This window comes from Accipiter gentilis, unplaced genomic scaffold (assembly GCF_929443795.1).
Source record: "Accipiter gentilis unplaced genomic scaffold, bAccGen1.1, whole genome shotgun sequence".
Lineage (NCBI taxonomy): Eukaryota > Metazoa > Chordata > Aves > Accipitriformes > Accipitridae > Astur > Astur gentilis.
This window is the reverse complement of record NW_026061101.1, coordinates 1,621,200-1,648,572: the sequence shown is the minus strand read 5'-3', so window position 1 is coordinate 1,648,572 and position 27,373 is coordinate 1,621,200. Positions and strand designations below refer to the sequence as shown.

General features: G+C 45.7%; 1 protein-coding gene across 1 annotated transcript in view; it reads right to left on the bottom strand.

Annotated features, from left to right (window-relative positions):
• The window catches only part of LOC126037442 (E3 ubiquitin-protein ligase RBBP6-like), a 59,564-nt gene extending 42,765 nt beyond the window's left edge, over positions 1-16,799 (bottom strand). Inside the window, exons 1-2 of the mRNA XM_049797759.1 lie at positions 16,637-16,799; positions 10,206-10,306 (exon numbers count right to left, since the gene is read on the bottom strand). Coding sequence (XP_049653716.1) covers positions 10,206-10,306; positions 16,637-16,799 — 264 coding nt within the window. The remainder of the gene's footprint in view (positions 1-10,205; positions 10,307-16,636) is intronic.
• Between the last annotated feature and the right edge of the window lie 10,574 nt (positions 16,800-27,373).

Below are 27,373 nucleotides of genomic sequence, written 5' to 3'. Positions count from 1 at the left end.
GTCTTCCAAGTGGACCGAAGGCATATGTAGACAACATGACACGATCCAGTATTTTTAAGCTCCAGCCTCTTTGAAGAAGACATCCACTGTACATTTAATTGAGAAAGATGCACGCAAGTATCCTTATTTACATTTTGCAGCATTAAAGGGACACACAACTTTTTGCTTGCTGAAATGCAGCTTCCCACACAGAAGCATTAAAAGCAAGCAAGCTTTTTATAATCCCTCAGCAAGACAAAAGATACTTGTCACTACAAATTTGACCATCATGGCTGGAGGCAGTCCACACTGCATGCTTCCCCCTCTACTAACTTCTTCATATTAAGTGATTTAACTACAGGAAGCACAACCTGCATTTTTTTTCCAGTTGACTGTGTCCTTTTCACATACAATTTGTAATATCAACCTTATGCAGAAATAGACCTTTCAAATTAATGAAGCCAGCTGTTTTTTCAAAGTAGTATTTGTTCCAATGTTTTTATTTCACACTAGTCCAGATCCAAGCAGGGTCTAAGGGAGAGGCTGTAAAGGATGGGGACCTTCAAGCACCTAGCATTCAGACCAACCACTCAGATCAACCCCTCATGGTTCTGTTTTTATATGCGTTCATTCACAAAAGCAACCAACTAGTTTCAACATTCTATTAAATGGATGTTTCATAGACACCATTTTTTTCTCCACAGTAACATAATCCAGATCAACGCCTATGAAATCATTTCCTTTAACATTTACAGAAAACTTCACAGATACTTGACTAATTTCTTTGAACCCAAACAGTTTACAAAACACATCCAAAACCCACAAGACATTAGTAGGAATAGACCAAAATTCAAATATGGCATTTCACACGTAGTAATAATAAACCACAAAACTCTTAACACATCACCTCCATGCCAAGTCAGCCTGCAGTAAAGAGGTCAGAGTAAGTAACAGGTTTAAGCTGCTTTACATTACGTTCCTGTATTTTTCTGAAATAGTGACATTTTCGCAAAAGCTTAAATGTGTACACCACAAGGACACTTCTTCATATTTTAAGACTAGAATTTGGCATAAGTTTACAGAACCAAGGGCATGTTTAGGGACAGCACTAATGGAGACCAAGTTCTTTTGGTGGCTACCTTCCAAACATTATTTTTTTTTCCCTCCAGATGCACACAATTTATTTTTTTCAGTGAGAGGGGAAAGAAGGGACCAGTGTGAAGAAATTCCTCTGTCTTGGAAATGAACTCCAGCCTTCATTTTCAGAAGAAAGAACTAGATCCCTTGCATTAGGCCCTGCCTTCTCCAAGCTTTGCAAATGTAAAGACTAGTTATTTCATTGGCGAGCACTATGCCTTTTCACAAAGTGCAGCCAGTAGTGCTTTCCCAGAGGAAGGTACACATTGTTGAGCGAAAAATGCAAGCAGTTCCATAGCAAAACATGGCATTACAACAGTTCCAGAAGGTCACATCTGCTAATATGCCACACATACGCATCGGTGTATTCCTAGAAACAATCAGGTGCACTTTCACACTTGACACAGGCTGCATTCAAACAAATTAGATTATGTTGTCTACTGTCTATATACGAGTATTTATGAAACTGTGCAGCATTAAAAGAATGGATCTGTAACTTTAATGGCTAGAAATTCAAAAACAGCCATGCAATTGTCCATGTTACAGAAACGATTCTCTTTTGGCTGTTGCACGCTCCCCCCTCCAAATGGCCGTAACTTACAGCCCATTCAATTCCTCTGTAAAAACTGTTAGTTTCCAATGCAAAATTAATGAAACGTATGAGAAATGGTGAACAGCTTCTGAAATGCTGCTTCTCTGTGTCTGGAAGATGAGTAATAGTGCAACATTACGTTGAGGCTGATAAGGTACTCCCCTTCTATCTTCCCAAAGTGGGAACTACTCTTTACAGGCTAGTACCAAAATAGACACACATTTTAAAGTTAAAATTACTACTTTAAATTAATAAAAATTAAATTAAAGTTGTGTTTCCATTACAACAGTTATCCAGCTATAGATCACAGTATAAGATTTTAAAAAACTAGGCAAACACTTTTTTTTTTTTTAAAGAATTTGACAAGACTATATACATATACCTTAGCAAGGTGGGCCAGAGAAAGAGATGCAGGAGACTCATCTATCTGTTCACAAAAAATTAAACACATATTCAAGTTCTACAGTCAAAACATAGCAATAGTTAACGTCTACTGTAGTCTGAAAGTCTGCACTATATCCTCTGAGTGCCACTGACAGGGGCACTGCCAACCCCGTGGAATTTGTGTTTGCTCAAAACAAAGTCCAAACCTATGGCACCTTAAGAGTGCCTGTGTGGTTAATGAGAAGAAACTAAAATAAGCAAACCCGCACGACATCAACTTACTGCTCCACACTATCTCAGAGAGGGACCCTTGTCAAAGGCTCACATCTGTCCATTTTCAGCTAAAAAGGATTTCGGTTTATTTGAGAAGGAAGCATCACTACAGGAGACTTATTTGCAGTGTAGCTTGTAAATTAATCAGTTAACATCTCATCACTTCTAAATGCACACAGTTATGCTTTTATGAAGGCAGTAGCTGCCTGGCAAAATCAAGCACAGGCATATCGGCCCTCAACCATGAACTCTGCCCCTCCTGTCACGAAGTTTAAAAATGCCAAACTCACCATACCCCACAACACCCAAATAAAAACACCAAGCCAGAACATCAGCCATGAAAGTAAACCACCACTTTGTCTAGAAAAAAACCCGACTGCTCAAATTAGTGAAATGAACGTGTCTCCCATGACAGAGCAGCCTACAAAAACAGAGAATACTGATGTCTTGTATTTTATTAGACCACAGGCCATACTATCCAAATTAGTTTGGGAAGTGTGAGAATTTAATATCACGCTCCTTACTATCAGAGCAAAACCAATTTTTAATGATGATGAAAACACGGAGTCAGAGCACAGTCCTGTAATTTTTTTCTCCACTGAAACCACACTCCTCCCTCCCACCGACCTCCTGGAACACCCCGCAGGAGTCAAGCCCTCAGGCTACTAGTTTCTAATAGGCTGCAGTGTTTACTGAGAACTAATAGTGAAATGCTGCTTTTCCACAAGTAAACAGGGTAACACTTAGCTTCTTCCTTTTCCAGAATATGGAATTATATTATGCCACAAGCAGCAGTGAAGCTTACACTAGCAAAACATGATCAGAAAGACACCTGAATCACTGCTTATCAGGACTTCGGTTGTTCAAAAATGTAGAATAAAGTGTCACGGCATAAACTGAACAGTTCTCCTCAAGATGTCACTAAATGGATCGGAGGAGAGATTAAAACCCTTCCTTGGAAAAAAGCCCTTGTCCTTTATTACCTAACGTAGTGGAAGAATTCAAGGGAGCAGTTTTAGCAGACTCTGGGGACAAAATATTTACGTGCAAAAGATGTTTCCTCACTCCAGTTACTCATGTCTTCTCTAGATGTTTAGGAAAGCACAGACAACATTACTCTAACACTAACTAAAACATTCTTGAAAACGTGCCTTTGGAGAGGAGCACCCTGATCTGGAACAAGAGACCTTCTTTCCACTGCAATTCTTACCAGAAGATTCAACTCTCCTTCCCTTCACAACATTTGGTACCCACTTCTGTCAAAAGGGAAGTCTGATTTTGAAGCTTCACGCTCCACATGCCACTCTTCTTCACGTGTGGAAAAACAGGCCTATGTTCTCTCATGGCAGGCACAACCATTATCACTTTGTGGGTTTTCAGAAGCAAACAAGGAATTAGGAAAGCTCTCTATTGGAGCCTGGCATTAAACAGGCTAGTATTGACCAGTACCTGAAACATAACAGTTCACAGTAGTTCTTGTATTTTTTTAGGAAGCCGTTATTCTATGGCCTGCAGGCAACAGTCTGATTACTTAAAGGAGATGAAAGCGCTCCTTTCTATGAACAGTTACCACAAGCAGCAAAGAGAAAATTAATGTACTATTTAGGACGTTTGCCCAACGGCCATCTTCCAATGATCCTACATTCTTGTGTCTTTGGTTTTTTCCTTTGAATTTCTACTGAAGTATTTCCTGCCAGTCCCTCCAATCGGTCAAGTAGAAACAGCACCTCCATGAAACTTGTACACAAAACTAAGGTAATACTGCAGAAGAATTGGGGAAAAAAACCCCAAACCAAAAAACACCCAAAGCAACCAAATAAAGAAAACCCTCAAAAAACCAGAATCAACAGTCAATGTATCAACTCCCATTTCAGACAGAAGACTAAACAGAAACTCACATAAAGCAAGTGGGAAAGGGGACAGAAAATAGGAGGAAAAGGCTAATCTCACTGCTGGAGTGCTGCATTTAAATTACAGTGGTTTCCTAAAACCCAATAGCTTGGTTAAACTGAAAATTCAGCCAGGAAGGATCACAGCTGTGCTTGACGGTGCTAAAACAATGCGCATGACTCTGCATTTCTGCAGCCTCTGAGGACTAATACCAGCTAGAGCTCCTTGCAGTTACTGAAATAGGAATACGAAAACAAATAGGATTCACTTTCTTGATTTGGCAGTAGTAACAGTAGGACAGCAGCACAGATTTGGAAGTGTAGAATGACAGCTAACATAAGAACAAGACAATTAAGAAACAGTCAAAGTATAAGTTTTTGTGCATCCTTTTTAAAAAAAAATCTGGACTGATTTTAACATTGCTGCTTTACTGTTCAACAATAATTGGCAAGCCTTCCCAGTGATTTATTCAGACCACACTAAGATCCAGGTTTTGCTTTGAAATACATGCAGAAAGATGTTTATTTAAAATAACAAAAAAACAAAAAAAACAACCCCCACACTTTAGACCAAGTCCTGAGTTAGCTTTAAGAATACAGCTAACTGTGCTCCAACACTAAAAGCACCTGAGGCTGCAGTGCTTTTACTCTGTGTCTATGAGAGAGAGGGAGAGACAGGGGACTTGTACAGAGAGATGCAAGGCTTCCACCCTCCCTATGGCTACCCACAACCCACATCAGGTACAGTCAGAGCAAACAAGAAGGGAACAGTTTTGCTTTGTCTTCCTTCTAATTAGTTCTAACTAACACTAAGTCTTCCCTCCCACTCCAGGATTTTTCCTTTCTTAAAAAAAAAGATATTTTTTTGAGACATCTCTGTAAGCTTATGGTAAGATGCTACTTAGAAATGTAATACAAAGACACCAGGGAACACACGAGGCTGAAAGAATGGTAACCTTTTTGATGAAGATGTGATTTATGTTTATACACAAGCTAGTAAACAAGGAGAAAATTAACTCTTTCCAAGAAATAAAACCCCATCTCAATTAGATCAAATACTATAAACGTGGTTTACATAAATGCGTTACATTAACTGCTAGGGTCACAGGGCTCACAAGGAGAGGCTTTCATGTCCAAAAAGGAATTTGAAGCAATCAGTGATAGAATTATGGATGTCAGGTTTAGGCTTAGTGTTTTTACACCAACGTACAAGAAGTTTTCCACTTTAAGTTCATTGTATACCATTCCACGAGAATCAGAGGCTGTATTCTTCACAGAACACAACCCCGGAGCTCATGAATTTCTAGATTAAGTTACCCAAACAGCTGATCAAGGGATCAGATCCAATGATCCAGGGTTAGTGCAAAGCCTCACACCATTCTAGTGAAGAAAAAGCAGTTAGACTTCAAGATGAAAAATGAAAACCAACAAACAGGAATTGTTACATTATAAGGGCTATTTTGAAAAGCACAGTTACACCTAGCCTTCGACCCAAGTCGCAAACCCAGATCTACACCATTACCGGTTAGGTATGTCCTGGTGTGACTTCTCTCTAGTTTAGCAGCCAAATGTCAGTGTTTTCTAACCTGAAAAAAAATGCTGCCCCTTTTCCAAATGGAAATTCAGAGTGGGGGTATATTAAAGAAAGGCTTAACCTTTGGGAAGTCAAAGCAGCATCCAACCCCGAAGCCACCCAGATGCAGAAAAGTACTGCAGGCAGAAGTTCAGAAAAATGACAGGGATTTTACCCACAAATACACCAGGCTCTAACCTTGTGCCAAAATCAGTACACTGGGGTTTAGATATTTTCATTTGCAGACAAACTATTAAACTACACTGCTTCATCAGATAGAGTGGAAAGATCAAATGCAGAACTTCCAAATACCACTTTGCGTAGCAACCATATTTAAATCCATGGCAATCTCTTATAGACATACATGTACTCAGAGGGGTCCAAATAATATCACTTCAATTATACACTTTTAGGAACAAATACCCAAGCATTTAAGGACATGAAAAGGAAACATTTAGCTGCACATGTGTCGTGGTTTAACCCCAGTCAGCAACTAAGCACCACGCAGCCACTCACTCGCTCCCCCCCATCCAGTGGGATGGGGGAGAAAATCCGGAAAAAGAAGCAAAACTCCTGGGTTGAGATAAGAACGGTTTAATAGAACAGAAAAGAAGAAACTAATAATGATAATGATAACACTAATAAAATGACAACAGTAGTAATAAAAGGATGGGAATCTACAAATGATGCGCAGGGCAATTGCTCACCACCCGCCGACCGACACCCCGCCAGTCCCCGAGCGGCGATTCCCTGCCCCCACTTCCCAGTTCCTATACTAGATGGGACATCACCTGGTATGGAATACACCCTTGGCCAGTTTGGGTCAGGGGTGCTGGCTGTGTCCTGTGCCAACTTCTTGTGCCCTGGCTGGCCATGAGAAGCTGAAATATCCTTGACTATAGTCTAAACACTACTGAGCAACAACTGAAAACATCAGTGTTATCAACATTCTTCACATACTGAACTCAAAACATAGCACTGTAGCAGCTACTAGGAAGACAGTTAACTCTATCCCAGCTGAAACCAGGACAACATGACTGTCCTCAAAATGTATGGGATATGTTGGTTTGGGTATTTGTTCGGACCCCCAGGTCAACAGTAAGAAACAGTACCAAGTTTAACCACAGTGGTTTCTCAGTGGGTTTTGATAACATTTTCAAAATCCATTAGGCAAAAAGAGTATTTAAAAAAAAACAACTAAGTGATATAATGCGGAAATGGCAGAAAATTCACTCCAAACAATTTGGATTGCAAGAAACAAAAAGCACAAAGCAACCTACAAACAAAACAATGTACAAACATACGCATTACTAGCTATACACAGATGTAGAACATGGCACCACGTTCAGTTGTTCAAACCTCGGACCTACATGACCTAAAAGCGATCATACATTACCTGTGCAACACAAAGTCGTACAGGAAATATTCTAGCATATTCAATGTGAAATGCAATGCATCACTAGGCACCAATACCAATATTTACATTAGAACTGTGCAAGTGATGGCATTACCCGGTTTTTCCTATGCCGAATCAAAGACACTGTCTTTACAACATAGACCAGGTTTTACTGGAATACATAATTAGTTAATGTTTGGAAAATGAATACAAGGCTACGTTGTTTAGAATTAAGAGCAGTGCGTAGAAAAAAGTGTGAGATTGTGTTTTTACATACTGCTTTTGATGTTCCACTCACTGCCTCAGTACGACTTCTGGAAGAAGAAAAGAAGGTGATCAGAATTTCAAGTAAAGCACTTGTACCCAGCATAAAGCACTGACAACAGACTATGAAACCTGAACCTCAAAACATTATGTTCTCATAGTCTAGGGAATGGGGAAATGTATTCATATATCTAAACTGTTCTCTCTTGGCACATTCAGTGCAACTAAAAAAAAACCAACAAACCAACCCAAATCCCGTTTCTACTTTGTCACAAATTAAGACGTACAGTTACAGAACACAACAGTGCAAGAAGAAGTCCTCAGGTATTTTGTCTCTGCTGCGTCAGTATCAAAAAGATGACGTCTGTCTCACAGCTTGGTGTTCTTCAATACTCAACTATCAAAATACAGAGGCAACTTTAAGCAATCTGTACATATCTAGTGTTACAAATGGGTACCAGATACAGTACTTTAATTTCCAAGAAAGAACACTGACGTTCTAGACACTTTGAAGTGCAAGTGTACTTCAGAGAAAACAGTCAGTCATCTGACAAAGAAATAACAAATACGGCAGCAGCACAGGCTTTAGAACAGAGTTTCTTTGTGAAAGCCCAAGCACTGTATTCAGAGAGCTACTACATTTAGCCATGAAAGTGCCAAAATACTAAATGTGTTACATATGCAATATTGACTAAAAATAGCAGTAGAAATGTCACCTGAAAGCAGTTTCTGGGGTTTGGTGTGATTTAGGAGCCCTGTGACAAAAAAGAAAAGGCCTTACTTGCCAGAATTTGCTTTAGGATAATCTTGAAAAGGCTACGATCTTTTTGGCAATAGTCATTACATTTGAAAACTTGCTGAGATTCCACACACTTATTGATCTCTATTTCCATGCCACTCATCATGAATCAGACGTGCAGCCCTTGATCTAGTTAACAAACAATTCATACGTCATCCAAAGCGTCCCGTGAGCAGAGACAATTCCACGGCTGCTGTGGAATTTACGTACAAACAGAAAGGCTCGTGCTTCCTGCCACTGCTAGAATACCACCAGGCTTGCAAGTACAGCCACGTACCTCCTGAAGATGAGGAAGTACAGGGAAATACTGTAGATTACTGCACAATGGTTTCTTCATCCATTTACCTTGAAGAACATACAACAAGGGGAGTAACGCGTTTTTGAAGGCCTCTCCACCGTTCTAGCGTACATTCCTCGTTCCCAAACATTAACCACTCTACCAGTTGTTTCTGCAATGTTTCCAGCTGAAGGAATAGAAAGCTCATCTGCCTGGTTCATTTTCAACACTACAACAGCAGCGCCATTCTTTCCTTATCCCCACATCCAGGTCTTGGTTTGATCTTTGATGCCAGCAGCATCTCTCCTCTCATTTCAGGGCAGTATTAAGATACCAGGAGAGAGCGCCAGCCAACCAGAAACGGAGGATGCGTTGACAAGGCGGCACTAAGCACACATATTTAAGTTAAACATGGCCAAAACAAGGCCATCGTTATAAGCACAACACTGTGGCGTCCTGAATTCCTAGGTAGTGCCTGAAAGCACTGCAGCAACTACTGAAGGAATATACCCAAAGTTTACAGGCAGAGTCACAGCAATCAGGGGTTTTTGCTCGCAAATGCTTCACAGGTACCAGGATGCTGCTGTACTGTTTTTTCGAGACACACCGTAACTCACCAGTCTACTTTACTGACTGAGAACCAACATGAGAAAGACATGGCAAAACCACAAGCTAATAATACCTACTAATTGTGGGGGAGAGGCGTCTCTTCAAGAAGGCTGGAAAACATGAATGTTCAAACAATGCTAATGCAGCTGAATACATACATGACAGCAATAATCCTGTAGTCAGCATTGCATGTGGATAGCTGTAAGTTTAACCATCACATCCGATTCTCTGTCCTCCAGAAATCTGAGGAATATAGGTTGAAAACCTGGAGCACGGATATCAACTTAGGGTAAAAACAGACTTAGATAACTAGTAACGCTTGGTAACGTGCTGAACTGCTTACTGAGTTTCAAGTTTGGAAAGGGTTAACTATTCCTTTGTTGTACTCGCTCAAAAGGTGATACACCTTAGGAGAGTGTTCTTTTTCTCTTGCCTGAAATGGACATTGTCCTTAGGAAACTAATAGGAATCACTTATGAATGGGACTTCTGGTTTGCATGGTTTGCCAGCTGGCAACCCTTGGTCTTTCCTCTGTGTCTGGTATGCAAAACACCCAGATTTGGGGGGTAAGATTACCTGCCATATCCCACCCTGCCTCCCCCAAATGCAAGAAATAGTCAAACACTGACTATCAGACTCTTCTGAGGTGGGAACAAATTAGAAGTTTACACAACAATGCCTATCTGTCTTTACTATAAAAGCAATCAAATCAAACACATAAAATAAGGAATCTCTCCACGTAGAGGAAATGAGATCTACAACTTGGCTCTCAAAGAATCAACCCCAAGAACAAACCCAATGGAATCATCTTAAAAGCTACCATTGTTGCAGTTTGAACCCCATCTCCCAGCAGCCCAAAACATGTAAGTCTGCTTTGGGACAGATCTATTAAAATCTAGCCCATGACAACAAAAATTAACAGCAGCTTTAACAAGAAAGATACAATCTGAATGCCTCTTGTCAACTAATATCAATTGAAAAGTTAATGCACTGAAACCCCTAACCAAGAATACAATGCCTTACGGATACTTACGTTAACACAGGTTTTGCTGGTGACTTTAACTCCTCCAGCAGGGATTCTTCTAACAATTACCCATGAGTTTCTACGAATCAGGGCATTACCATCTGTGTATTCTGAAAACAACATCAATACAGAAAAAGAATCTGCCAGTTTACGAGAACGTATATCAATACATAATTACACAACATTTCGGAGAACCCCTTTACCGATAGAAAAGCAAAATCTGATATGTAACATTGCGCTTTTATCGTCCCAACACACTGAAAGTACATTTCAAGAAACCTTCAGGTTTGATCATCAAACACAAGCAGCACAATCTTTTTCATGTTTCTAAAATGGTTGGAATGCCAACAGCAAAATGGTCTCAAAGGTCACTGAAGCGGAGTCTGCTAATGCATGAGGTTCTTCCCTGATCTAGCTTAAGTTGCTTTTGCTTCTGTTAGGCTACAAAACCAACAGAGCTTTGGAGAAAAACCAACCACAGCAAAGTCTCACCTGCATAAACCAGATTCTGAAGTCTGACTAGCTTGCCCTGCAACAAGAGGCCCTCAGCTAAAGCATGACAACTCTGCGCCATTGCTTTCGTAGCTGTTAACTATATCAATTCCCCCGTGCTGCTAGTGGCCAAGACTGACAGAACACAGAAGAGCGCCTGCCATCTCCGTCTATTCCTTGGAGCTTAATCCATCAACACCACCGCTTCTCAGCTGCTCAGTGCTCCACATGTAAATGGAAACAAAACCGGCAATGCTAGCATTTGGATCAGAGAAATCTGGGGGGGTTTTGAGCTTGCTTTCACAAGTAGGGCAGAACTGGCTCCAACTAAAGTGCTATCTCCCCTCTGAAGCTTATCATCTAGTTTGAATTAACCCAAGGGACGTGAATTGGGTGTCAATAGTTGTGGATGCCCTGTCCCTGGGCTTTGGAGCAACCTGGTCTCGTGGAAGGTGTCCCTGCCCGTGGCAGGCGGGTTGGACCTAGATGATCTTTCAGGTCCCTTCCAACCCAAACCATTCCCTGAGTCTAGGATTCTATGAATTCTTGCGATTCATTTTGCAGAGCTGAGAGACTCAAACAAAATTCCTTATGATGTCAGCCGTGAAAAGCCTTTTGAAAAGAGCGTGTGCCTGAAGCTACCCGTGCTTTGCCTGGGCTGACACCATGTTAGTCTTTGAAGAGGAGGAAAGCCTTCGGACCGTCTACATAAGGCCCAAACAAACAAAAAAACAAACTACCTGAGACACTTTGACTGTGTAAGCTTAAAATGCAAAGATCTCTCCATGAGAATGGTTTTTATATTGTCCTTATACAAGCTGGATATGACTAAATATTTTAAATCACTATCAGCAGCCATTCCCTGTAATCTGCCTACAGTTTTAAATATTACAAGCTCTTACCTTTGCAGACCGAATCAGAACAATGGTCTGAAAACCACAGATGCTCTATATCTAGTCAAGCTCTGTCAGGGTGGTTTTGCTCAGTGATCACAGACGCACAACAGGAATATTTCACAATTTATGCTTCATTTTTCAGTATATTATTCCTACAGGCGGGAACCTCTCTTACCCCAAAACTCACCTACCAGAAGACATTATTTCAACAATGAAATGAAAATGTTACTTCTATTTCCAAAGGACAGAATGCTTCTTCAGAAAACTGAGAAATCATTTAGCTGAAACTAATTCCTGATCTTCCCCTCTAGGGAACCGAACAGCAAGTTTCCTCTGGAGTTCCGAGGAGGTTCAATTTGTGGGAGAAAGGACTACTAATGATGAAAACAGAAGCTTTTACAGAAGTCATATATCCTGAAAGCAACCCCTAGAGCTCTTCTCAAAGCAGAAACTCTGACCCTTCCACAGCCACCTGTCAAGAAAGGCCTGCGCTGGGAATTTTGATGGAGAAGGAGCTGAAGCAGTACTGGGGCCCAGGCAGGCAACTGGGAGATCATGGCAGCTGCAGATCTAGAAGCCCAAACCAGCTGTTTCGACCTGCTGAATGGAGTCATACAGAGCGTTCTTTCTGGGCCAGGTCACAAACCGCTGCACTGACATTTCAGACATAGAGGACAAGCAACAGCGGCTCCACAAAAAGGCAGGAGTTTGCTACGCCTGTGCTCAACTGAGGATTGTTCTAGTTCTGCAGCAGATTTACAAGTGGCAGCACCTCGCCTAGGAAGAGACTGTATACATGAGGACAGCAACCAATGCATTTATTCACAAAGGATGCAAGCCTGCAAAGGTCAATTCAAACATGCCCAACAGTGATGCAAAAAGAGGAATAAGTCCTCTTCTAGTACTTGGTGACAATTCATTGACCATTAGAAGAGAAGCATTGACACCTGCCTCCTGAACAGACTTATCCTTGAACGTGTGTGCGTGTATATATCTATATCTTGTGATATATGCTTGCTTTGAATTTGCTTGTTACGTGCACCATGAAGAGAGGTCCAGCCATCTAGGAAGAGACTGATATAAAACTGAATTCACTTTAAAAGTCCATCAGTGCACATTTAAATGGATCAGCTGAAGACTGACAATAGCGCGGTGAAGGAAAGGCTTTCTTTGTATAGGACACTTATCCCAGCACCTATTTGTATTTGGTACTGAAGTATCCCACCAGCTTGGTCACCGTGTCAGAGAATTTGTGGAAGAGTGTTTACATACAGCAGAGTCCATTGCTGAGTTAGTTCTGTGAAGGGGCCTGATACTAATTGGCTTTAACACATTTATTTTTCCGTCGCCTCAATTAACTGAATTAATTTTGGTGATGACATTTTATGAGAGGTGAAGCCAAACAATGTCGCCTAAAAAGTCAACTTTTTTCTTTTTTTAAATAGGGAAGGACTAAATCTGGCGCACTATTCCTGAAGTCCCTCTCAACTTGAATTTAACAGAAGCCAGCTTAGTCTAACAGCTCTCAGAATGAACTGGTGTCTCCCAGCAGGAACCTGTTCCCCATGGGCAGCAGCACACCCTAGCAGAGACTCGGCAACTACCAGGACCTGCAAAGCAGTGTCACACTGCCTCACCTCGTGACTCCACATCTGCAAAGCGAGCAGTGACGTCATGCCCAACAAGGCTACTTTTCACACTTGGCCAAGCAGCGCTCCAATAGAAATGTTCAGCAAAGCTGGAGGTAACAACATTCTTGATTCCTATTCCCTGATAGCACAACACGTGTTTTTTGTTTTACTGGCAGAGATGGCCAGTAAGGGGCTACTGGGCTTTTGTCAATCTGACCTGTCATTAAAAGTAAGGATCCCGTTAACTCAGAAAGCTTGCAAAAGCCAAGGAAGATTTGGATGTTATTTCAAAGTCAAGAGCAGAAGAGACATAACAGTCTAAAAGACAAGAAATTTAGTATGCTTGCAAAGACCCAAGGCAAAGAAGTATTTCATGGAGGCAGACAAGTTAAACAAGAGCTACTTTGACTGCTGCCTCATACGGACTCAGAAATCTTACATCAGCTACTGCATTAGTGTCCACAACCTTCTTCCTGCAAAAAAGTACAAGCAGCTCAGGTTACGCTGTGCTTCGCACTGAATGCACAATTTAACAATCCCATTTTTAAATTCACCTATACTTCTGAAAAACTGCTAGCTTTAATAATTTCTGTCACATGTATGCTATCAACAGGTTACTGAAAAAAGCTCCTACTTTATTTTACGGCCTGCTTTAATCCACCGTTTGGAGTCTCACAGCCGCGCAAAAGCACCTCTCCGAGCACTATGCAGAGAAGTATTTTCACCCAGATAAAGTACAGAAGCTCTTCAGAACAGAAGTCATCAGAAGGCAAGCCTATATGTGCAATGACAAAGAAAAGCCTTTGCTAGCCTTAGATGCCTTGCCAACCAGCTGTTATGCTACTGGGGAAAGGATTTGCAGAGTAAGAGCTGACAAGGACTACTAACATGCCAGACTCCCCCTACCAGAAAAGAGGGTAACTCCCGAGAACACGTTTTCCCCCTAGCACTTAAAAATATGCCTTCTCACGACGCGAGTTTTTAGCTCTCTTCTAATCAACACCACTTGCACACTTTGCGACAAACAAATCATCTGTGTAGCTGCACTGAAAGCACTGCCTTGAAACATCCTGATGAACAGACCGGACTCCTATTTCTGATTTTCAGCTTCCACCCAGGCAGGTATCCCTGATCTCACCTCCAACTGGTATATCATCATCTCCTGAATGAGCTAGCTCAGTAGGTCAGACAGTTCATGGAGCTTTCATTTGCATTATTGTCACACAGTACTGTGCTCCAAAAGAGCACCTGTATTGCTCTGAAAGGATGAGTCAATAAGATCTGGCATACTTGCAGTCATTAATCTGATTATACAGACCGCCTGATGCCTTCATGTCTTATTGGCACTGCTCGCTGCTTCAGCATGTGACTGGGAAAGCGAAAGCAATGCTGGAGGCAACGTGGTAATGTACCAAACGGAGCCTGCCCTAAGCACCTGGCCAAGGGACATTAACCTAGCTGACAGCACACCCCCGAGAGGTCCCAAACCTGCTGCTGACAGAGTCCAAGCAGCTGACTGCCACACAGGCAGTGCATGAGCTCCACTGCAACATCTCGGTTTTTGAATGGGTACTTACATGACTTACCCTCAGCTCAGCCTGGGAAACGGGGAACGCCATACCCTTTCTGAAAGCTCTAATAATGCAACACAAAATGCCACAGTGAAGGACAAGGTTTAAAAGTTGCTTAAAGTCTTCTCTAAAATGCTACGTTTGTACAGTGCTGCAGACATTCCAGTAGACACATAGACAGACTGACATCAGCTGTGAGGCCAGATGATTTCATTCACAGTTAGCATGAGGTTTTTTTGAAGACATCGCATTGTGGCACTGCTAAAACTGTCAAGTGCATGCTGCAACACTGAACTCGAGCAAGTTCTGCGTTCAAGAGACAGTCTTCTAGGAGCACTATTCTTCCTTAAAACTATTCATCTGAGACCAGTTCTGAGACCCATTTTTGCTTTTCTATTTTCTTGCATTTTGCCTGATAAGCAGAATAGCACATTCTCCAAGTGTTTGGAGTCAGAATGGTACAGGGCAGGAAAGAGTGTGCAAGAGACCTGCGTTCTGGAGTTTGCAGTTCTTCCACAATATTGTGAGAACATCCTATATACAAAAGACAGGTCAAGAAATCCAGATCAAATTCAAAGGAGGCAAGGTTAAAGGCATCATTCTGGCCTAGAGGCTTTTGGAAGGCAATTCTGCCTTTATAGAACATGCCTCCACAGTAAGCTTGGAAGAGGACACCCACACTCCCTCCCTATTTTTAAAATAGGTCCCAACCATCCATTTTGCCTACGCAGCATCTTAAAAGGAGTCCTTCCTATCATTTTTTTCCACTGATATTTAAAATCCTGTTTCCTTTTAGCCAATATTAACATTGCTTGTCCTACTAGATCTCCATTATGAAAAGTAACAGTTACTGAACTGTAAAAGCTCAGAGTGCTTGGAAAATTCTGAGCAAGTAGGCCATCTTCACTCAAGGTTCACTTTGTTCTTTCCAAGATCATTTCAACATTTAGGCAGGACTCCAGCACAGACAAAGTTAGAAAAACTCAGTCCTTTATGTCCACATGGAAGAATTCCAAACATCCCTTTTAGGCAGAATATCCTGGTCTACGTTTTTCCTTTACCTTCTGAAGGTGAGCTTAAGCATCTAGATCTGATTAATAAACACTGAAATTCAAGGTTACGCATATAAACCAAAAACTTGGCATACCTACATATTACACCAAAATGTACTCTCTAGCTTTGCTTAGAAAACCACTGGGGGACTTTTGCATTTTCCCAGCAAAAACACCCTTACGGAAGCTTCAGGAGTATCTGTATCACTGATATACCAATGCAGTGGAGTAAAATGAGTTGAAGACAAAACTAAGTCACCAAACCTACTTTTTTTGCTTCAAAATAACCATCTGTTCTGTTTCCATCACTTTCAGCTTTGTCTGCCAGATTTCTCTGAAGATTTCTTTGAGGTTTGTTATTAAAGGATCTCCTCCCACATTTCCGTATCATTTTACCTAGAGGAATTCCAGGAAACCAACACTTTTGTAAGCACTAGACGTCGCCCATCAACCACGCTTTCTTCTGTGCCTAGCTCCACGTCTAAAGCACAGATCTGAAGGTAGTTGTCAGATCAGCAACTGCAAAAGAACAGCTCCGTGAGGTCCCCAACACAAGTCACAGCTACCGCTTGTGGCCGAATCACATTATCGCTTCCCACCATGCTTCATCCCTGGCAATGCTTGCCCTCCTGGTCCCCCTGCACACTGGCAGGATGGGCCCCAGGCTGACTCACGCTATGTGGGGATGAGCCACAAAGGGCAGAGCATGGCTCCCACAGGCCATGGCCGTCACGGGGTCATCTACGACGACGCCAGCCGGGCAGTCCCCGAGGCCCCGTGCCTCTTGCCCCCACGCACCTTCTTTGGTCTGGGCGTTGGTGATCTGCAGCTCGCAGCTGGCTGCCGTCAGCTTCTCGCGGACCATGATCTGGAGCTTGAGGTCACGCAGAGAGATGTAGAGGCCGAAGGTGACCATATCATAGTTCAGCTTGGAGAAGAACTTGTAGTGGACACACGACATGGTCGGGGCCAGGCGACACGACAGCGTCTATTGTGGCAGATGGAGGTGATGCTCGCCCGGCTCCTCCTCGCAGCCCAGGCGGGCAGGCGGATGATGGGGAGAGGCCCTGTGAGAGACTGAAGGAGTTAATGTCTCAAACGTGGTGGTGGGGCAAGTTCTACATAATGACAACCTCTGCTTAACAACAAACCCTGCACAGCAAGGAACCACAGGTGAAAAGAAGCCAATCGGCACAGATCAGCACAGACATCAGCAACGGGATGGGGACGCCATGCCGGGGGGTGTGCAGCTCTGTGTTCTGCTATGCTGATCTGATATGCTGAGCAGGGCAGCTCACCATGCATGGCCAAAGATCCAACAATGGTCATGTCTGCAGGGAAGGAGGAGTTACTCCCCAAATGACCTCCAAGCCCAGCGATCCATTTCCCGAAGGTTCTGAAAGCACAAACCGCGCATGACGCTTAACTAGCCTAATGAGTTCAAGTGCCCGCCTGAAGGAGGGGCAAGGATGATAAAAGGACACAAACTGAAGCCCCACCAGAACTGGACCCCTAGGCTGACTGGACCAACGCTGGACCCGGGACCAGTGAAGTCTTTCTCTTTTCCTTTTACTCCCTCTGCCTTGCTCTCTCTTTCCCTCTCCCTTCCCATAATCCTTACACCTCATCCCGTTAAGACTTAAAACCGCTGACCAAACCTGGGACTAGGAGTGGATTTAGCCGCCACTAGGCTCTCCTCTGAGAAGGAGTCTAGAAAGCAAGGGGGTCTGCTCCGAACCTTGAGACTCAACAGGAGGGACCTCCTTCTGCCCTGAATTGATGCATATGGTTACCACGGGTTACACAGTCTAAAACACTCATCTTGTGCTTTGCCTGGGAGAACCAGGGTAAAAGCAGTAGCCTCAAGCCTAACCTGGCACTTGGGCCCTGCATTGCTGCCGTCCCAGTTCTTAAGAAAGGCAATTCACAATTGCACTTGTGACCGGTACCCCCATGCTCCTGACACCTCGTAGGACGGTTAGCAAAACGAATGCCATTTTATGAGGCAAACAGCCATGCTCTGTGACCAAGCTGGCCACTTATCAGTCCCCTTTCCCCCCTGCACCAGGCCCTGGAGGTCCCGCGCACCAGGCAGACTTCTTCCCCCGCTCCCTATCAGCCTCAAGGTTCCTGGGTGCCAGGCTGACTTTTTCGCTCCTTATGGGCCTCAAAGGTCCCAGGAACCTGGCCAGCCAGGTTCTGATGACCCTGGCACACAACTGGGAAGCGCAGCAGCATGCAGAGCACCGCCTATAAAATCAAACAGAACTTTTTCCCTCTTCTCATCCGAGGGCTAATTGGTGGAGGAAATGAAAATGACACCTTCCCCTCCCGTGGGGCAGAGGCTTTCTGCCTTGATACACATCAAACTGGATGGGAATGGTGCGAACCTCACGGAGCCACGTGGGTCTTCCACCTGCCCTATATACACCAAACTGACAGCACTTAAATAACGACACTTTAATAATGGGCAGGTACCCACTGGACGCCCAGTGGAACGAGCCGATTTTCCTGCTCTCTCTAACCCACAAACCCTTTAAAACCCCCACTGTCAGCCTGTCATTTCTGTCACGCTGGCACCAGGCAAGGGCCTATGGAAACCCATTTCTAAATGGGGAATCCAATCCCTTGATCCATCACTGAGTCCCAGACACCCAACCAACCAGGCTGTGATGACCCCATCGCAGAGAATTAACAGAAGGACAAAATGGAGGAGGAGAAAAAGAAAGAAGTCAAACAGCATGAACTGGTGGACGGCAGGAGGAGGAAGAAGGGAATGAAGAGGACGAGGAACATAGAAAGAGAATGAGAACAAGGAGGAAGAAGAGAGAGAGAAGAAGGAAGAGGAAGACCATGAGGAGGAGCAAGAGGAGGAGAAAGACGAGGTGGAGGAGGACCACAAGGAACAGGTGGCACAGGACTAGGAGCAGGAGGAAAAACAGGGAGAGAAGAAGGATGGGCAAGAGGAGGAACAGAGCACAGGAACAAAATACCGAACAAGAGAAGGAGAACAAACATGCGAAAGAAGAGAAAAGAAGCGGAGGAAGAGGAGTAGGACAAGAAGGAGGAGGAGGAGGTAGAGGGGCAGGAAGAGGAGAATGAGGAAGAAAATGGAGAAGGAGAATGAAGAGGAATGGGAACAGGAGGACGAGGAAGACAGAGAGAAGGAAAAGGAGGATGACATACGGGATGAAGAGGAACAGAACAAAGAGGAGGCAGTGGAGGAGGTGGGGGAGAAAGGGGAGAAGAAGGAGGATAAGAAGCAAGAAGAGGATGAGCAAGAGGTTGAACAGGAGAAGGACGACTAACAGGAGAAGAGGATTAGGGTGAAGTTGTGGAGGAGGAGTGGGAGGAAGGGGGAGGAAGGAGACAACTAGAGCAACAGCAAACAGGAGGACAGACAGAAGGAGGAGAAGAAGGGTAAAAGAATGACAATGAAGAGGAGTAGGAATAGGCGGTGGAGGAAGAAAACCAGGCCGAGTAAGACGGGGAGAAGAGGAGGAAGCAGTGCGAGCTAAATGTTCCGAGGCACACGTACAGCAACGGACAATGAGAAATTACAAATAAATATACTTGGAAACACGTCCCCATGGTCGCCTATTTTTCCTTTTTCCCTTCCAGGTGACACTGGTCAAGCCCCAGGCACCTGCAGCCAGTCGCTGTACACAGCTCCCCTAATGCTGGATATCTGATACACGTTTAATAAAACAACGCACCCCCAGAGGTTTTGTCTGTTCACCTGGAGCTCCGGAGAAGGTGTTTATGTGGGTGAGGACAATCTGCTTTCTCCCTTTATTTTTTACGCCTCAGTAAAAACACTGCAAGATTCAGACTAGAGGACAGCACAGAATTCAAAGGGTAAGCGACCAAGAAGGCTCCAACCACACATTTTCACCTGATTGCCTTAAAAACCCCTGAGTTTGGATCCCTATTGCCCACTTCAGCCTGGAATAGTCCCATTCCTCATCTGAAAGCTACTGCATGCTGGCTGAGGGCAGACACAATCCACACAGAGAGCAACGAGAGCTCATCCCTGCGCTCCCCTCAGTCACATTTCCTTGGAAAACTTCTTTGACGGGTTGTTTGAAAACCTGTAACTGCAAGAACCAGGAAGAAAACTTCCCTGATGGGTCGACTGGAACTTCCCAGCTGTGGTAAAACCACCCTCCCGCCGTACTTCCATTTCACAAGAGCCAGCAGCACAGCTTGCGTGGGGGGAAGGCACCAGGAAGACCTTGGGGCCGAGAAACGAGCACAAGCATCTGCCAAGGGAGCTGCGTCCAACCAGGAGCGCTCCCCATTGCTTCTCTGACAACAAAGCCCCGGTGAGTGCTCCCACCACGAGGGAGAAACAACTTCCACTTCTGCAAACCCCTGTTGATGAAAGACTGCCAACAGAGATGGGGCTGTCCAGGAGCACGAGAACCACATGAAGGCCAGAAGAAAGCCAAGGCACCTGCTCTGACCGCCCCCCTCCAAAGCGTGGCAGCCTCCTGTCAGAGAGGAGGCAACTCTACCTTCCCCTGCCCTGCTGGCGTGAAACATCGGTCTCCAGATGTCAGGGCTCGGGCTGCCGACACTTGGCGTACCAGCAGGAACGCTTTGGCCTATGTGCCCAGTGTTCCCAGAGCTTTCTGCTGGCCTTTGCACAGCTCACAGCCCAGGAAAGGTGCTTCTTGGGCCACCACCTGCTTTTCAGTTTGCCATCCCGACCAAGCCAAGCTGTGATACAAGAACTTTGGTCCTCCCTGTCTCCCAAGGAAAGATAGAGATGGCTTGATCACCATCGAGCTCCTGTGGGATAGAAAGAAAACTTGTCAGGCAGCAGGCGCATCCTGTTGTGTAGGCTTTGAACTAGCCTGGTGAAAAAGCTGACCAGCAGATTATGCTACGTAAGAGAAAGCTCCTACGTGAAGATGGCTTTGAAGACACGTGCAAGAGAACTTGACCGACAGTGACCTTGCCTATGCAGGTGGGTCTACTGTTAGAAGAGACCAGACAGAAACGAGCTGAAAGTGGCAAAGTTGCAACAAAATAGTGCAAACACAGCTAATAAATAGGCATTTATTGTGCTTGCATGCGGGAGTTGTGTGGACAAACACTCAAAAGTGAATGGTAACAGGTGATCTCACGGCCAAAGCCAAGAGGGTTTTTTAGACTGTAAAAATGAATATGTGAGTAGCCTTAAGATTGCATATAAGGAGTCAAGCATTCTTATGGGGGATACTTCTCAGGCTCCCAGCTGAGAGGCACCTTTATGGCTGACAATAAAAAGGGGGTTCATCTAGTGTGTACATCTGCTACCTTCTTTCCTATACCCACACGTGAACTCAAAGAGAAGAAAAGCGCAAGCAAATCCATTTCGGTAAAAGTTGAGGTCAACATTTAAACAACCAAAACTCTGAACAGTTATGCTGGCCCTGCCTTACATCTTGATTGTACCTTCCTTTGACCTCTAACTAAGCACATTCCCTTCTACCCACAGTCTTTCCTCCCAGACACACAGCTCTCTTACATAAGAAACGTAAGCTACAAAAGAAAAAAAAACTGCTTTGGTGAAGACCAAAACACCCATCATTTTCTCAAACTCTTCACTGCCCCATCTGACAGTCAAGGGACAGGATCTCCTAAAGGCTCTTGCATAGGCACTGCCCTGAAAAACCCCCACTGCTTCTCTACCAGTGCACACAGAGATTAGCAGGGGTTTCATTTTTGAGTCGATGTAGACAGTTCCTGAAATTAGACAAGTAAACTTTAACGAGGATAACCCTTTGCCTTCCATCTGGCAACCAACAGGGATGCACACCCGGCAGCACAGATTAGTGCCAGGCACAAACCACCACCCTACACACAGGGAAAGCACGACAAGTCAGATGCAATATCCAGTAATCGCAAAAAATGGCTCTTGACATCAGTTCTCCGTATGATCACGTTAGTTCTTTTACTCAGACACAGAAATCAGAAGTGACGTCTTTGTCTTTTGCTGAAGTAGACTTTCAAGTAGATATTGCCAAAGAATGCAAAAGCAACCAAAAAAAAAGGTTAAAGCAGGTACTTGCATCCTCACTAGCTGCATATCATTGAAGTGTTTCTCACATTCTCTTCTCTTCTCTACAGGGTCCCCACTTCAGATGCACTTGAGTTACATTACCGTTAAACACACACCACTAGCAGACATTTCTCTAGACTGAAGGCTGACGGCAGTGTACAAGGACAGCTGTCCTGGGTTTGGCTGGGACAGAGTTCATTCTCTTTCTAGTAGCCGGTAAAGTGTTATGTTTGGGTTCAGCTGGTAACACACTCATTTTTTCAGTTGTTGCTAAGTAGTATTTATACTAAGGCAAGGATTTTCCAGCGTCTCATGCCCAGCCAGCAAGAAGGCTGGAGGGGCACAAGAAGTTGGGCGGGGACACAGCCAGGGTAGCTGTTCCAAACAGGCCAAAGGGGTATTGCATACTGTGTGACGTCATGTGCAGTATATAAACTGCGGGGAGTTGGGCGGGGGGGGCGAGCTGCTGCTTGGGATCTAACTGGGCATCGGTCAGCGAGTGGTGAGCAATTGTACTGTGCATCACTTGTTTTGTAGATTCCAATCCTTTCATTATTATTAATGTCATTTTATTATTGTTACTATTATCATTAATTAGTTTCTTCTTTTCTGTTCTATTAAACTGTTCTTATCTCAACTCACAAGTTTTACTTTTTTTCCCCCCCAATTCTCTCCCCCATCCTACTGGGGGGGGGGGTGGGGGGAAGTGAGCAAGCGGCTGCCTGGTGCTTAGTTGCTGGGTGGGCTTAAACAATGACAACAGTCCCTTCTGGACATCTCACTCCTGGGTAGAAATCCTAGACACTTCCTTTAAGGAAGGAAATCCAGAGAGCTACAATAAGCTTTTTAAACCAAGCACCGCAAATAACAAGCTGCTGTGGTTTAACCCAGCTGAGATTGACATAAGAACAGTTTAATAGAACAGAAGAGAAGAAACTAATTGATGATAATGATAACAATAATACAATTGCAATAGTGACAATAATAAAGATTGGAATATACAAGTGATGCACAATGCAATTGCTCACCACACACCGACTGACACCCAGTTAGTCCCCAGGTGGCAACTCCTCCCACCCCCACTCCCCCCAGCTTATATACTGGGCATGACATCACATGGTAGGGAATACCCCGGTGGCCACTTTGGCTCAGCTGCCCTGGCTGTGCCCTCTCCCAACTTCTTGTGCCCCTCCAGCCTTCTTGCTGACTGGGCAGGAGAAGCTGAAAAACCCTTGACTTGGTATAAATACTACTTAGCAACAACTGAAAATGTCAGTGTGTTATCAACATTCTTCTCATACTGAACCCAAAACACAGCACTATACCAGCTACTAGGAAGACAACTCTATCCCAGCCGAAACCAGGACACAAGCAAACAGACAGACAACAAATGACAGGTAAAACTCTGAGGAACAAATGACGAACAAAAGGTCTCCCATTCAGTCCACTACCCTTCACGAAACAGACAAGTGGCTTAAAGAAATGCCTGCAAAGAAACTGCAGATGGAAGATAACTCTGGTAAGTCCAGTACAAGCGACCAAGGTGGAAACAGCAGTGATGACCCTTCTCCTGCTCCTCCTACGAGCTCTTCACCTGCCACGTGAAGAGGCAAAACCAAGGATGATCGAATCGGAGCTGACAAGAAATTGCCCCCCCCAAATCCAAAATGATCAAGAAATCTATTTGAAATGCAGATTCACGTCTACTGTCATGGATGATGAACCTCACCCTAAGCACACATTGTGCCTCGAGGTAGGAGCTAAGGACTGCATGAAGTCACCACCACGAGCAGATGTTCAAACCCAAAGCATCCAGACCACGCAGACAAACCTCCACCATTTTTCAGCAACGCCTCAAGTCACGCGACACTCAGTCCAGCACTTTACAAAACGTCACTGAACTTAACGATAGCAGACTCCCTGCAGGTTTTTTACTCATGAGCAGAAACCAAAGAGCCACGTACCCTTGGGAAACCCTTGTCCTTCCGTGTGGCTGGTGTCTTCCCATAGCTCTTCCTCAAGGCAGGAGAAATGACCACGAATTTGGAAGTCCACATACATTCAGAAGTACACTTAGTCCTCTGGCAGTCGTTACCTATGGGCCAGAAAACCTCTCACCTCTCCCCACAATTGCCCGTCAGTCATCTGGCAGTCATTTTCCATGAACCGCAAGTCCTCCCTCCCTACCTACCTACCCACTAACCCACCAGAAATGAGTCAGACCGCACCAGAACTGCCACTGCCAAACCTGCTGTAGACATAGTAGACCAGAAATGTTGGTTTCAAGACAGGAAACACAACACAATCCACCAGAACAGCAACAAATCAACCAGAATTAGCACACACAAACCAAAGGTCCCTATCCAAACCCTGAAAAGGCAATCAAACTAAAAAAAAGGACTCTGCGCAAAAAAAGACCAGGCAGACCACAAGATAAGGTCAAAATAGCCTAACCCCAGGAAGCCAGGGCCAACGAACCCAGATCCTCTCTATAACAATAACACGCTTTAATCCTAACTCGCTTCAGCTCTGGCATACCATAACCCTGCCACCCCATAACCCTAGTGGACTGCAACCCTAGCATCCCATAACCCTAGCACATGGTAGCCCTAAGAGAGCAAAAAATTGAACACAAACCCCCTGGAAATCTCTGCCAGGCCCTTCAGGTGGCCCCAGATTTCAGACATCACAACTCGGAAGTGGGAGTGGGACACAGCCACCGGGATGTTGCCAGCATCCATCTTGGCATCATCTGTCACACCCGGAAAAAGTGCCTGGCCTAAACACTCTCGGGGAGAAAGGCTGAGGCACTCGGAGACTTTGAACCGGCCAGCCATGACTACGGGGTTTCAGCTCACCGTTTCTGTGTCAGAGCCACCAGGCAGATGACCCCGTCCTCCCTGAGACACCGCGCGGGGCACCCGTACCCAGGCTGGATAGAGCCTTTGCTATACGAGGAGGTGCTTCCTGGGAGGAGGATCTCTCATGAGGGCACTGGCAAGCCCTCCTCAGGCCTGGATGCCTGAGAAACATCCCTGCGCTGCTCCGGATCTCACCAAAACCAGGGGTGGAGGAAGGCTGCTTTGGTGGCCTCCAAGAGAACCAGCTCACCTGGGCTGCTCTGCGGCCACCGGGCACCTTTGCTGTCAGGCAGGTCCCAGCGTTGCTGTCAGGTGCAATCGGCTGTCACCTCCGTGCAGGATGCTCTCCAGCAGACAGCACGTCTCCTCTTGCTCTCCCTGCGGACAAGATCAAAAGGTAGCAATGAGGTTGTGCTTTGCCCCATCCCCAGGGTGCCACAAGAGAGACCTGCCACCCCCAAATCAGCTGTGTGACGTGGACGTGGGTCAGGACTGGCTGAGGGGAGTGGGCAAGCCATTCTGTCACGCAGCCTGCACTGGCAGAAAGCAGAGCTGAGAGAACAGGGGAAGCCCAGGGCAGCCGGCGGTGGGGCCCAGCAGAGTGCAGCGCCTGCAGAAATGCCCGGGTCCTTGAGACTCTGCCCCAGGGCTGCAGCACGGGGCCGACACCAGCTGGGGCTTCACTGGGAAAAACCAGGCAGGGCTGACCCTGACAGCCTGCACGCATACCCGGCCCTGGGATTTGACAACCTGTCCCTCTGCCTATCGCTGCCACAGGATTCAGAAAGCAGTGCCGCCGGCCCTGCCGTGGTCCTGAGCCACCGCTTGACAGATGGGTCTTTAGCCAGCAGGCCTAAAAAGAGGAAAAACTGCCCAGAATTAAGCTGTGCTCAAGTTTTTGCAGGCAGCATGGTTTTCTGAGGTACCTGGTGGTGCCACTCCTGGGGAGCACTCAAGAAACAAGGGCGGCCGCCTGTACCTGCAGGCAGGTGGTGGAGTGTGTGCAGCGTGAGTGAGCGGTGGTTTGTGTGGCTCTTGAATGGGTTCGGGCCTTAAATGTGTCCAACGTGCTACGCCTGGTTCCTTCTTCCTTGCAGGTGGTCTTTAGAGCGGAAACAGGTTTTTTTAAAAGCAAAACCAACAAGCAAACAAACAAAAACACAGCTGGGTAAGCTTTTTCCCCCCAGCTGGCCTTTTTTCCCCCTGTCCTGAACACTCTGCAAGGTGGCGACTGTCACCAATATCAAGGCGCAGGATTGGGCCCCAGGCAAGGCTTTTGCAGGCAGCACATTTCTCGAGGCTCCTGGGGAGTGCTCAAGAAATGGGGGCAGCTGCCCAGAACTGCTATTTGTGGTCCCTCCCCATCACTCGCTGTCCAGCCCCCTGCCCCCATTTGTTACGCCTCCCTCTCTATCTTTAGTCCATCACTGTTTTCTTCCTTCTCTTTCTTTCTCTGACTCCCTGCCTGTATTTTCTAATCCCTCTCCGTCTGTCCCAGAGCCCCGTGCTATTTTTTCCTTTCTCCGCACCTCTCTGTCCCGCTCCCTGTACAAGGAAGGAAGGAAAATGACGGTACGGCCACGCAGAGCGTGTGCGCGCACGTGCAGGGCCGTGTACCTAGGAAGCCTCGTGTTGTAAGAGCTGCAAGGCACCAGCGTGTTCTCTTGGGTGGAGGACAGTCGAGTGAGTGGAGCTACAGAAGAGGAAGGGAGGAAAGGACAGACAGATGAGGGAAAGAAGTGCCTGAACTCTAAACTTTGCCTGGCAGGGCAGAGAGCAGGAACTCGGGCGAGTCCTGGGCCCTTGGGGTCACGTCACCCCTCTTCTGTGTCCCAGTCCCTCCCTGCCCCGTCCCCTTTCCCTCTGCGTAAGTTTTTTTGCTCCCCGGTTGTCACATCCCACCTGTGGGGAGGGGGGAAGAGACCGAGATCTGCAAAACCCCTCCGTGTGGATTAAGGTGAGATTACACTCCAGGTCCACACACAGACACCCACTTTGAGGGGAGAAGCCTAGAGAACGAATATTCTGTCAGCATTGGCCCCCTCACAGGTCTAGCTTCTACCGAAGCGATGTGGCTCTCTGGAAAACCAAGGTTAAGGCCTTGCCTTAACAACTTGAAGAGAAAGGGGGGTGGGGGGAGAGAGCTCACCAGCCCCGGCTCCAGCGTCGCAACTGCCAGCCGGGGAATTCGGTGTCGGGAGGGAGTGAGACAGGGTGTTTCTCATTCCTGCCTGCCCCTGTTTGTCGGCCCCAGGTCCTGGCCTTCTGGAAGCTTCTCCCGCCCCTGTTCCAGGAGTGGCCGAGACCCCCGTCAGTCAGGAGAAGGGACGCCGGGCCCCTCCCCGCGACGTCCATGTTGGGTCTCTCGGGGCGTTGCCCAGGCTCTCAGGACAGTCCCTTGGGGCTCGACCCTCACACCTGGACCTCTCCTCCTCTCTGGGACGGGGCTCTGCTCCCTGACCCCCCTTTCCCTCTCCTCCAAGGCTCTCTCTTCCTCTGCCACCCCACCTCTCCCTGGACTTGCCTCGGCTTTTCCCTCTTTCCTGCTCCCCGGCCCTCGGTCTTGCCGTCTCTCTCTGTCCCGCAGGCCATCGCAGCTTCGCCCTTCTCCACCGCTTTCTCCTG